This window comes from Larus michahellis, chromosome 2 (genome assembly GCF_964199755.1).
Source record: "Larus michahellis chromosome 2, bLarMic1.1, whole genome shotgun sequence".
In the NCBI taxonomy this organism is placed as follows: Eukaryota; Metazoa; Chordata; class Aves; order Charadriiformes; family Laridae; genus Larus; species Larus michahellis.
The window spans coordinates 164,941,521-164,954,758 of NC_133897.1; the positions used below are offsets into that span (position 1 = coordinate 164,941,521).

At 38.6% G+C, this 13,238-nt stretch overlaps 1 protein-coding gene across 13 annotated transcripts in view; it reads right to left on the minus strand.

Moving 5' to 3' along the window:
* AGO2 (argonaute RISC catalytic component 2) overlaps positions 1 to 13,238 on the minus strand; it is a 67,642-nt gene that overhangs the window by 19,607 nt on the left and 34,797 nt on the right. For all 13 annotated transcript variants that reach the window (XR_012585812.1, XR_012585814.1, XR_012585813.1 and 10 more), the window contains 9 exons: positions 13,066 to 13,213; positions 12,748 to 12,867; positions 12,266 to 12,388; positions 10,379 to 10,512; positions 7,319 to 7,503; positions 5,236 to 5,395; positions 2,838 to 2,928; positions 1,519 to 1,713; positions 238 to 372 (listed from right to left, as the gene is read on the minus strand). Coding sequence is in view for 4 of the 13 variants with exons in the window: in XM_074577908.1 (XP_074434009.1) it covers positions 238 to 372; positions 1,519 to 1,713; positions 2,838 to 2,928; positions 5,236 to 5,395; positions 7,319 to 7,503; positions 10,379 to 10,512; positions 12,266 to 12,388; positions 12,748 to 12,867; positions 13,066 to 13,213 (1,291 nt within the window). In the remaining 9 variants the exon portion in view is untranslated. The remainder of the gene's footprint in view (positions 1 to 237; positions 373 to 1,518; positions 1,714 to 2,837; positions 2,929 to 5,235; positions 5,396 to 7,318; positions 7,504 to 10,378; positions 10,513 to 12,265; positions 12,389 to 12,747; positions 12,868 to 13,065; positions 13,214 to 13,238) is intronic.

Below are 13,238 nucleotides of genomic sequence, written 5' to 3' on the forward strand. Positions count from 1 at the left end.
TAACTTAAAAAAGGATGGACAGAATTGTCAAAAGGCACATCCTGCTCATATTTTATAAAAGCTTCTTGCCAGTTTATTATATGGGACAGAAAATGAAGATTTTCTTTTCCAGGCAGAAAGACCTCACCCACTATGTTATGTAGTTCTTCAAACAAGTCTCTTACTGCTTAAATAATCAGTAAATAATAGGTAACTTGGCTGCTTGCTAGATACTTGCCGGTCACAATTAGAACATACCCGTTCATTTTTATCTGTACAGAAGAGTCTGGTGTGATGCCTTTTCTGCACAACTATAAATGTAATTCCAGGCTGGTAATCCTTTTCTAGTTTGATGCACGCTTCTCTGATAGCCAGCAATTCATGATGGAGAACCTGAATCATAAACGTAAAGATGTGTGATAAATACAAAAGAGAGTGATCTTACAGATTATTCTTATTTATCATGTTCCTTCTTGCAGCGTCACTCAGAGTAATGAGATGTCAAAGCACGCAGGGTCAAACCTCAATTTCTTCACTTAATGAGAACAAATTAGATCACCAGTTTCCTGAGCCAGGCGAGAGCTGGTTCCATATTTGTTCAGCTCCAAGCACGAGGCTCGGACTAATAAGCTGTGTGTCAAAATCTTTTTAACTGACAAATACAAATGAACATTTAATTAGGCTGTTGAATACACAACAGCCTAATTATTTTTCAGACTAGTACAAGGGATAAAATCCAGAATTGCTCAACTGCATGCTCCTTCCCAGCTTTGTGAACTTCCATGCAGGACTAACAGGCATCAATAAAAACCAAGAGAGGGGGAAGTGCAATGATTCGGGATCTGGGTTAATCTGAAATTAAAAATTCAGTGAAAAATAGTGATAAATGGGGAAAAAAATATCCAAAGTTCATACAAAAATTAGTTCCATTAATTCAATTTGCTAAGTGAACTTTACTCCCTTACTCTTGATTTTTAAGAAGTTGACTAAGTTCTGTATCTTTTAATTTACATATGAAAATACTGGAACAGAAAGTGTATGCAAGTATCTTTAAAATATAGAGAAAAATATTTCATAAAATATGGTACTTGTAAGCAAACAAAATAAATACATGCAAGTATTTCTTGAATTTTATCAGGAATGAGTGAAAAGAGCCAGTGTGAAAATACAGGATTTACTAATCCTGGTTAAAAAATTAAGAAAATAAGCTGACACTTAGTTTTTCTTTACTGTCCATGTTCTATGGGTTCCAATTCAACTTATGTATCTTGAATAAGTCACAGATGTTGAACATACTTGAGTGCTACAATTATATTTTGTCATTTATTTTTGCAAAGGGAAGTATTTTAAAGGGGAAAAAGTATTTAAGCAGCTCATGAAAAATATGAAAACACTTTCTCTGTTCTGCTTAGTTAAAAGACAACAAATTTGTCGAGGGAAGACTTGTTGAGGTATACTTCTTTTCATAACTCCAACCACATAAAACTTCATCTACTACGAGAAAACTATGTAATAAAATCTCAAAAAGAAAAATATAACCTGCTGAAACTGCCCCTCAGAAACGCCATCTCTGTAGAAGATTATACGAGTTGGTTTAAATCTGGTTGATTTGTAGAATTGAATAAGCAACTCCCTGACCATGGCAGCCAAATCTTGGATGATTTCTTGGCGGTGCTGCTGGACCCGAACAGTGGCACAGTATCGATTAGGATGAGCGTCCATGCTTCCTACAACCTGTTGAAAAAATGCTTAGTATCAAACCAAATTTCACGAAAATAAATGCACTTTTTAACAGTATCTTGCAAACCAAAGGGTCGACCAGGTAAAGATCAAAGTCATGATGTGCTTGGAGGGAGCTTTGAATTTAGTTTACCTGTGGTAACGCACCCTGCTGAACCCAAAAATTTATTTTAAATCTAAAAGACTAATTCCCTGTTTGCAACTACATACGATTTGGAGCACTGATACCATGACACCATTGATTTAGTTCAGACTGCAACATAGGAACTTGAACTCCTGAAGACAAGAGTCCCTTTCTGGGACACTGAAGGTGAATCCATAAAACCGAAATGGTGAGGCACCACCGGAATATCCACACCAAACAGACACTGCTTACCAAGGGAAGGGAATTTTTTGTTTAGGAAACTTCAAAATTAATGCATTTTGAAAGTGGCATGGGATTTAAAAATAAGCAAACAAAAAAATTCCAAGTTCTTTACGTCAAAAATCCCAATTAAGCACTTCGTCATCTGGTTTTCCCTGGACATAAATGCGTAACTTTTAAAAACAGGTATTTGCTTGTTTATTTAGCACCAGAGCTAAGCCTAAGATGGACACCACACGTACTGTCACCCAACATCTTCACTATTGCTTAATTCAGAGCAGCCGTGACAGGTGTTTGGTATAACTCAAGTCAAAGCCCTTCCACCTACATTTAAGGAGTAAATTTCCAAGAGATTACCGCACGATTTGTGTCGTCAGGAAGCCTGAACCCCCAAAACCCACAACTGAGTCAGCCTCGTCCCCCATCAGCAACGGATAAATTCTTAACATTTTTAGCTGCTGAAAAAGCAGATTTAAACATGCTCCAGCTTATTACAAGTCGCTGATAAGTATCAGCTAATAGAAAAGCTCCTCTGTGTATTAGCATTTCAGGCATTTTACAAGGTAATTTAAGTAATTCATATGAGAGCAAGCTCTCCAAAGTTTCATTAGATTCTTGCAGAAAAGTAAGTTTATAATACTATAATTAGGCAATTGGAAGAAATGGACTAGAACAGAATTGAAAGTAATAAAACGCATTAGAGCCGAGCGGCAGGAGAGAGCAGGGGTTAAAGATCATTACAAAATTTACTCACTGCAGCAATGGAAGGCTTCTTTCCGTCTCCAGCTGGCGGATGAGTTACATCTGCACCAAGGAATATGACGGGCTGTTGAAATACTGGTGGTCTGATAAAGAGAAAGCAAGTTTGTAAAAGCAGCAAGGCTTACGGTTAAGAAAACGCATTATAACTCTGAGTACGCAGCACTCCCTGCTCTTGCAGGGACTTAGTCAACAATTTGCACTTGATCTGAGTTGGTCACTTGTACTGTGACAGTAATTAGAAGTCTGGATTAGAGTTCTCATACTAAACACTTAGGCGTATTTTTAAAGCCTAGATAATTATTACTTTTCATTAAAAATGAGTTTAAAAAAAAAATCATTTTTTTTAACTTAGAGAATTGCAGCTTTAAGTAAAGAATAAAACTTGTTTCCTTAGCATTAAATCATAGAATCATAAATAGCATCTGAGAAAATTAAAGGACCGTGGACATCTACAGATACTATGATTTTGTTTCTGAATAAAAAAAATAGAATTGGTAAGGAAGTACAAAAATTGTGGACATCATAGGTATTATCTTAAAAAAAGATTATTTTTTTTTTTAAACGATGCTTCAAAGTTTTAAACAAACATTTAAGTTAAGATACTAATCCACTTCATCAAGAGTAAAACACCAAAACACTACATTGGAAGTTTTAAGTTTCAACTTTATTCCTTAATAGAACAGTTTTAAACAGGAGATCTTGGGCCATGGCATTTCTTCGTGTGTGTGTGTGTGTATGGGGGGGGGGCGGTTATGTACATAGATTCTGCTGGTTTCAGACCTTCTCCAAAAAGGAATTTGAAGATAATTATAACAAGAGAACTTATAATGCAATTATAGCAATAAAAAGCTGTTCTATTGCCATCCCAACAGGAAATAATAATTAAAGAGTTACGTTTTAAGCACCCAAACCCCGCACTGTTTTAGACTGTCTAGGTGTTGTGTGTAGTTATACCACTTTGTCTTTTTCCTGTTTTCATGAATGCGTATTTCATTGCTATAACGAGCAGAATTCAACTTTCTGGCCACATTATTGCTGTCAGCACACGCCGTTTAACAGAAACCTTATGTTTATGAATCCAGCGTAAAGCTATTTATATGGGGTGTGTGTGTGTGTTCCTGTTTTGTTCCCACAGCGGAACCTTTAACTCCTTTTTGGAAAGAAAAGCAACAACAGCACAACAACAACAAACCCACTGTGCCTTTCTGAAATGCATGCTCTGCAATACGATCGTTTTTAGTTGCTTTAACGGGAGCCTCCAACAGGCACATTACCCAGGCTGAGTATATTTAGGTCAATAAACAGAATTTAACAAGATACACAAAATACATAGTCCTTCTGATAACGTGTTCTTTTTCCCCTCCCGAAGTACTTGTTGTTGGATTATTTTTAAGCAGCTGCCTTCTGACTAGCCTAAATACGAAGTGAAAATTTGCTTATCTGCGCAAAACAGGGTGTTGACTTCTTTGAAACAGGCTCCCAAGAATAATGTAGCAGGTGGTTCCCTGAGCTCTCTCCAACTTGAAATGCAATGATTGTAAAAATGCCATCTTTTTACTGACATAGAAGCCTAGTTGTTAATTTTGATTAAAGTAATTTTATATATCTTTACGCTAGCCTGCTCTATGCTGCACAGGTAAGCCAAAACAAGCTATATTTTGTTCATTCTTCCATTAGAATTTCTTGTCACTGATTTTTTTTCCAATAAAACTGATTAAAAGCTTCAATTTAAGAATATTTAAGATGATACAAACCCCAAATATAATCTTTAAAAGCAGGGCCCCTTCTTTTTTACAAATAAGATATTTATTTCACTCCCACTCAACTATATGCAGGGCTTCAGTGACATGTCAGATACAGAATTCAATAGTATCAAAGCAACTTCACAGAATCTAGTCAAACTAAAACTTATCAATGTAACACTAATAAGACATTGCAAGGGAAACTGGACCTGGAAACCAATTAAGAGTTTTCTGTTCCCAGCTTTTGGTTTTTTAAACGTCTGTGTAAGTTAGGACATGCAAGAAAGTGAAGAATCTTGACCACAATCCAGCTGTGAAGGAAAAGGCACTGCTGTTCAAGCTGGTCTCTATTTCCTTCTGAAAATTCAAGGCAAATAAAATACTATAGATTTTTAATTCAAAGGGAAGTTGTATAATTCAATGGTCAGACTGCAATACCAATATTTTTATTATAAGTTTCAACTGGAAAAAGTACTCCCCTCCAGTCTTCGTAACCTAACTTGGAGGACTATTAAAAGCTAAAAGAGTTTGAAGAGTCACTTAAACTGCAGTGCTATGTGAGTACAGATAAAATCACCCAGTTATCTCCATATGACGCACGTTCTCTTTACAATACAATACCCTCTTCCTCTCTGAAAGATGGCTTACCTTCCCTGTGGCAGTAAAATATTATTTACGCCTCCTAATTTGACATTTATTTTTAAGCAAAGGTTAGACAGAGTTTGCGGTGTTGTTCTTTGCACATTTTTCATCTGAACGCACTGCGTAGCCATTCCCAGCACAGTGTCGCCAACACGTTTCACCTCCGCTGCAAAACAAAGTAAAGACGAAAAAAACATTCACATATTGGAAATCAAACAATGTAGCAGACATTAGTTTAGTGACAATTAATTAAACCTAGAGTTTTTGCAGTGTGGTTATTTAAGCTTAAGAAACAAGAAGAAACCAAACCCCCAAACCCAACCCCAGCCTCCAATAAACCTTCTCCCAGTTCTGTACGGCTCCGCCTGCCGACGGTACAGTAACTGGGTCCGAAATACAACTAAAGACACTGTTGGCTCATTTTAACTGGGAAATTTTTAAAGTTACACTAATTGTAATTTTAGCATTATAGTGTTTTATCATCAGCGTGGAAGAACCTTTGGCTAATGAAATAGGTATTGTGAATAACATTAGGATGACGAGCGCTTGTTTCATTATTAAACACTGGACTAGTAAGGCAAACTTAAAAGTAACGTGCCGAGTAACATTTGGCCAGCCAGATTATCAGTTCATCACTGCAAGTTTATCACTTGCATAAAATCTGGCCAGTTTAGCAGAGGATGGCCCACAGAAACTCCAAAACAAACTCATTAACAACGGTACTATTCAAAAGGTTAAAACAAATCCTAATGTTAACACTACAATTGAGACTTAAATGCTTTAAGAGAGCCATACTCAGGAAAAGAAATTTAGGCTCCAAGACAGGCTCAGAGAAGATGTAACCCCGCTTTGGCAACAGAACAAGGAGAGGCTTTTTGAGGAGCAGGGTGAGAAGAGGAGAAAAAGCAAGACTGTGGGTATAGGAACTGCAAGAGTATGGAAGAGCGCATGGAGAAAAGAGAGATAATTAGAGGGGGCAGAAAGAACTATAATTAAAGATAATAACAAGGAAAGCAGATGCGAGTGGTACCACATCCTTTTAGTGGTTAAGTAGAGGAAGGAGTCCCCTTTTAATGCCAAGCAGAAAAGTGAAAATGGCATTTTGCACTGAATTTCTATTGAACAAATCAGAGATGAGCAACTTCCTTTGCAAGGCTGAATTCAAGGTGAAAAAAAAAGGTACTATTTCATTAAGGTTCCTTTTTTAATCTCTCTTTTTACCTTGTATGAGATAATCTTGGGAAAAGAAAGTTAGGAAATTATTTTCTGCTATATTACATTGGTGAGGGATGGGAGAAAACAAATCTGCAGCTGCTTGGAAGATCTGCGCCATTAGAGAAGAGAATCCATAAAGCTATGGGAGAAAAATAGTGGATGGTGCTGCAATTAGGCAAGGTGAGTGAAAAAAGGAGGAAGGCGGGGTAGGAAAATGAGCAGTCTTCCCTATAGGAAGCTCTAGTTAAAACCAAAACACATGGTTTATCTAAAACATAATAAATCCCATGCATGTGCGCTATGTAAAATGCACTAATTGTCAATCTGGCTCCAAAAATCAGTTGAAGTTGCTGAGTTTTCACCTTCCATGCAGCTGTGTCCTCGCAACCCAAGAATTAAAAGAAAGAATAGGAAAAAGTGATTGGCAGAAGTCTCCTTCACTCAACTTTTTTTGCCAAAGGGTGATGGCGTGAGTAAGCAAAGATGTTCTAAAAGCTACATCGTTCTTCAATCACTTGGAATTTTTAGCACACAAATTACAGTAAGTATATTTTAATCCACTGCATATCACTTTCACCAATTTCTCAAAAGCCCTGGTTTAGCTTTCTCACTCACAAACACGTCTCAAATGCAACCAACAGGAAGAATGTGGAAATGCAAATTAAAAGCATAGACAAAAATAATGAAAATAATTAAGGTCTTAATATAAAACACCATGCAACACAAGAAGAAGAATAAAATTAATTTCCAGCCCATTCCCCAAATGGAATTTATATAGTTAAACCAAAATTAAACTTCTCTTATTCAGATACTTCACAAAAAATTCATGAAACTGTGACCGAAACACACACGCTCGTGATTTGCGCTTACTGACCATAGACTGGTGTTTTTCCTGGCAAAATGACTACAACAAGCTGCAGCCCAGTATAAGTGTTCTTGAGATGCCTGAACATGGGCTCCACGCTGTCAGCTCCCTGCGCGTATTTACAGAAGCACGGCTGCCCCTGGATTGGCATTCCTGCGTCTCTGGAAATCTTCCTCAGTTGTTCTGTAAAGGACCTAAAGGATGTAAAGAAATACATTAGATTCTCAGGCCGCAAAACCCATCTTGATTTGTCTTCTTATTTTTACTGGAACAGTTCTGTTGAACTTGCAGAGTTACGCTGCCCAAAAAGCTGTGAATGTACCCCAAGTGCATCTTTAATTGACTGTGCCTATGTAGTTATTGAAAGAAAGACAGGGCAAGATCAGGAAATACACCGTACAAATAACACCACTACTAAAAACTTCACTTCCAAAGCAAATTGCACCTTATTTAATCTTTCAATGGGAGATACAGCGTGAGTTAATTTTTGCGAACACACTGCAATGATGGTATTTTGGATAGCCTGCTCTAACATCCTGCCATGTGTATCACTACAGAAATGACTTGAGTGCCTTCTTTTTCTTGGTGACGAAAACCACCCACAGAAGTTACCAGCAACTGTGTCTCACCGAACTGACCTAACATCAATAATAATGCACAAGAAAACCTTGCTAGATAGCAGAGAAAAGCTGTGTCCTGGAGGTGAAGACAAACCTTCTCCAAGGATGGTGCAAAAATAAGTCACCCTTTGATGGAACTGGTCAGAAACAGAGACAACCTAATTTTGTCAGAAGCTTTTATCAGTGCGGACTCCTTCAGTCCCCTGCTGGCGAGGTCTGCTGAGTTGCAAGTCTGCCTCCTCCTCCTGGCTCTTGGTAACACATGGTAGCGTCTGGCTATCTCTCCTCTTCAAGGGACACCAGGAAGCGACTGTGCCTGTTTGTAAGCCAGACAGTCAAAAGCCCTTGAGCGTAGAAGTTTAGGGCTCTACAGAACATATCCAGACTGGAAAGCATCTTCAAAGTCACGGCTCCTTCAGGTTGGATGCCTGCATCCGTGGTGAATGAGTAGTCCATAAGTCCCATCCCCATAAACAAAGGGAAGATGAGCAAGTAGCGAGGTGTCACAGTGCAGACCTGTAGAGCAGAGAACTTGGTGCTGAGACCAACATCCGCACTACACGTGTTTCTAGGATTTTTCTTCAGAGTGGCTGTAGTCTGGCGCAGTGGGCTGAAGCACATCCTCTAGTCCAGTTTTTTCAAAAAAAAAAAAAATCCACCCTGTATACTCAGGCTGCTCCCAGATGCAGAATACAGCACGGCAATTGGTGACCATCAGGAGCATCACTTCAAAGATACGCTCCTGATCCAAACTAACACACTAGTGCAGACGCACCCAGAGATGTCCTCCTTTGCCACTTGGCTTAATGCCCAGCATAGCAAACATGATCCCGGGTAGCAACGCTTAACTGGCATCAGTGCTGACAAAGTTTGGAGCGGATGTCTCCATAGGTGTCTAAAAAGTCGCTTGTTTTCACCAAAGATAGTCTTACCCACAGAGAGGCTGTGAAGATTTAGTTTCTTCTAAACCCGTCATTAATTTTCATGAATCATAGCAGCCTGTGAGCTTCAGCCCTGCAACTTGTGGCTTCTTGCAGAAAATAGGTGCATTAAGCATTTTCTGAGGCAAAACAGGCGCACACAGCCGTAAGCGGAGAGTCAGTGGCAGAACATGCAAGTCTACACCATTACAGGTTTTAAGCCTTTAGAAGTCCATCTGTACGTATGGAGTCTAAGAAGAAAGGTTCTCTCCCAGCTCCTGACAGGTAAAACAGGATGATTTTGAAGACTTTTAGGGATTTTGAAGGTGTTTATTCCGACAGATGTACAGCAGCTGAGTTCCAACTTGTTCAACAAGGCGTAACATGAGGCAACAGGATACAACTGGATGCAGCCATATTTCTAGAACGAAGGAATGTCCTTTCATGTAAGGACAAACTCCATCTAACCCATCAAATAATTTTATTTCAGCTCATTATGTTGAGGACTTCTTCCTGTCTCTCAAAACTAAGTTCTCCTACGCAGCATTTCCACTAGAAGCAGTAGTGCGGAAGGGAAAATTCTGTGGCAGCTTAGTTCCTGCCATGTACCTGGAGAGAACAAGTCTCTATAGCTTTACCTTTTACTTTTCTTCCCATTATGTAATATTTTGACTGTTTGCTCATCACTTGTTCGGGAAAAATTCCCAAGCTATTTGGCAAATCATCTAAAGGAACACTGTTACGGCAATGCCGTTGTTATGAATAATCACTGTCTTGCATTCACCTTACAAAGAGCAGCTGAGTCACCTGCTAGGGCAGCTGTAGGAGCTGCACTTGCCCATGCACGAAGGGAAAATAACTGCGTGCCGAAGAAGGAATTAAGACTATCCATTTACACAGGCAGGCACACTTTCCCTCATCTGATGTCACTTTTAACAATAGTCTTTCAAGAATCATGTTCCATCCAAAGACAGAGAAACCAAATTGGGAAGTTTCATTCAAATGCTCAAAGACAACAGAACAGCAGCTACTCGTACTCATCTTGCAAATACAGCAACTTGCACATTAGGGTAACTCTAGAGGGTAGAAAGTTTTAGCCCAAAGTTGGATTGCTTTTTAGAATTGTCCTTTTAAATAAGTTCTGCACAAATAAATCTATTGCGTATAACCAGGAAAACAACCTCAGACGACATACAGGTTAGCTTTCACTCTTGACAAATACTTAGGGATAAACACCCTTCATTACATCATTTTGGTCATCTTAAACTCTTTGCTAAGGTCTCACTAGACAGAAACCTGCCATACCGTATAAACTGCTTTTGGGAAGTCTGATTTGGAGGATTTCATGATGCTAGCATTGAAGTCATATTGGCGTCATTCAAAACATAAAGAGACAGAACTTCAAAGGCACTGTTAAAGATGTATTGCCATATGCTAAACAATTTAACAAAATACACATTCTAAATAAATAAGTGAAATTATGATATTTCCATGAATAATAAAATCACCACCCTATGAAACACACTTACTTAAGATGAACTTCAGTGCATTGGCGCTGGGGAGCAAAGCACGCAATTGCCCAAACCTTTATTTCAATTCCAGTGTGAAACTGTTTATTCCTCATGTCCCAGACTCCTTGAACTGGTGTAGCAATCGCTTTGTTCTGGAAGGAAAAACAACAAAAGCAAACCCCTAATGCAAAAATTGATTCATTCCAACAAAAATCAGTTACGTTTCTCCTGCCCTCCAACTAGCAGGCTATTTATATTCTCAGGTCTTTCTCTCTCTTGTTCAAACATCTTATAAAGCTCATTCTATCACGGTAGCAAGACAGCTTGCTAGCCTCATGAAAAATAAAGCTCATATTGTTCATTTTTATTCTTGATGGTTTCCTTTGGTTATATAAATCAGTAGCAGACAGAAATTCCATGTGGATAAGTAAGTCAGCCTCATGTTTGGTATGTGACGTTAACAAGAACGTACATTTCCACAGCGACTTTACAACTGCTCGGTGAACTTTCCAAGAGCAACAAATTAAGCGCTAATCAATATTTTACACGTCACTAAGTAGAGGCAAATAGTGGTTCGATGTCACTCACACAACTCTAGAAAAAAATGTGAACAAGCTGACAAAAGATGAGCAGTTATTCAACTTTGACCCGCGCAAGACTTTTTTTTTTTTTTTTTCAATCCATCAAGCAGACATTACTGCGGTGGATTATCTAGAGGACAAGGGATATATTAAGATGACTAAAGTAATTCTGGCAATGTTAATTACCTTAATAAGTATTAGTATCCAGTAGATATTTCAGACAAGTTACCGCGATGTCTGCCTTCTTATTTAGCAGCAACAGAGAAAGTTTATGGGGATTTTTCAGGACACACACCAATTTGAAAGTTCATTTTGCAAAGTGTTGCATCTGCTGAAAGCAGTACCTCCCCCACTCCGACTTTCCATCACTCGTCTGCCATTAAGCTCTTGTTCCCCCTGTTCCCTTGGTGCCAGAATAGATCACAAGAGCACTCTCCCTAATCAGGATCAGGCAGAGACAGCTGGGTTATCTTAACCTGTCAGCAAAGGAAGGTTTGAGCTGATCTGCCTGATTTTGTCTCAAGAGCTTTAGGTAGAAAACACAAGATCCTCTCCCATTGCAGGCTTAGGGGGGTAACAGTCCAATTTGGGTATAGGGACAAAGAGGAGGTTCATCAGAAGCCTTCACAAATTAAGTTATCCCAGCTATCAAAGCTTTCATCTTGCATAAAACCAAGACATCTTATATAATTGGTGGAAAATCCTGTTTCTCAAGCTTTTTTTGAAAGACACCACAGCAGGAAGATTGTGTCAGAAAGGCCATCTGAAAAGCCATTGCAAAGAAAAAAAACTTGTGAGTAAACACCCCAACAGGAAGAGATGGCTCTAAAGACAAACATGCCAACAGAGATAATACCTTAAGATAGTTGTCCTAAACACAGCTGCTCCACCCACCACATTCAAAACCAACCAGAAGTTCAGGAAGATTTCAGAGTTAGGGGAGGCAAAAATGAACAGTAATAATTGGAGTTGTCTTTATTCTTCTCCATACACACCAACTTCAACCACTATTTACCCGTTTCTTCTTGCAACACACAATAAAACAGCGCATGAAGGAAACACACGCGCATTTTCCTCTGAGGTTTACATAAATTCATTTTTACCCTAGCTTTACTTTCAGAAATAAAGAAGCGATTGAGGGAGATGCAACATGGCTATTACATTTAAGGACTTTCAAAACTTAAATATAAGTTCTAAACATTACACCTATGATGACTTTATCCCATTACATCCAACATAACTAATTTAAAACAACCGTATTACAGAAGTTATCACAGCTGGCAGCAGACGCTCTCGCAGACTGCACAGTACGTGTTGAACATACCCTGCCTCCGTAGAGGATTGAAGGAGGCTGTAGGACTCTACCGGTCACATCTGTCATTTCGTCTTTCACCATTATTCCAAATTCACGAACATAAGGGTCAGTATTAAAACTCGCGCTCCGCATCTGAAATTAAAAGGAATTAGTTATTTTTGGCAGAAAAAGAAGTTCCTTTTAGGAGATCTAAAATTTGCTGAGATAACCTGTATTGGGGCACATACCCCTTATATATGGGGGATGCCAAACATCCAGAGCCTCTGGTAATTCCACTTGCATACATGGATGCCTCAAAATTTGAAATAAAGCACCAAAAGAACACTTGAAAACCTTTTGTGAGAATGTATTTCTCTGGGATTAATGAAGAAAGTCTTATAAAAATAAGTTCATAACCTGTGTGTAGGCACATAAACTATTTCATACCTGCTAATAGCAAGAAAAATTAAGTCCACTTACTACACTTTGCTCAAATTCAACAGAACACTCACCAATTTGCTAATCTCTTCTTGACGGTCAGGTGCTGATCTGGCAGTTGCTCGAATCATAGTGGAAGTTTGATTGTCAGTGAGTTTCTTTATGCATCGTTGTCCTGCCACTATGTTGCACACCTAAAATATCCCCACACAAAAGGAAGTTAAAAAACACAATGCAGCTGGTTTTTGGGTTGGTTTTCTTTTTTCATTACCGCATTACACAATGTCTAAAGTTGGCTACTCAGAAAACAGTTTGTCAACATTTGAGCCTTTTTTTCCTTTGATCCCCTACCCCCATTCCCAGAATGTAGCATTGTCTAAAAATTTACTTGCCTCAAGAGGAAGGTATGTGTGTTTCTGCTCCTGTCCAACTTGTAAACATGGAAGGTGAGGATAGCGTAAAACTAATTTGTGCCTGTCCTTAAAATACTGAGCTACAGTGCATTCAACTGTTTGTCCATTCTCCTGCTGAAGTGGGAATCTATTGGAAATCAAATATGAAAATA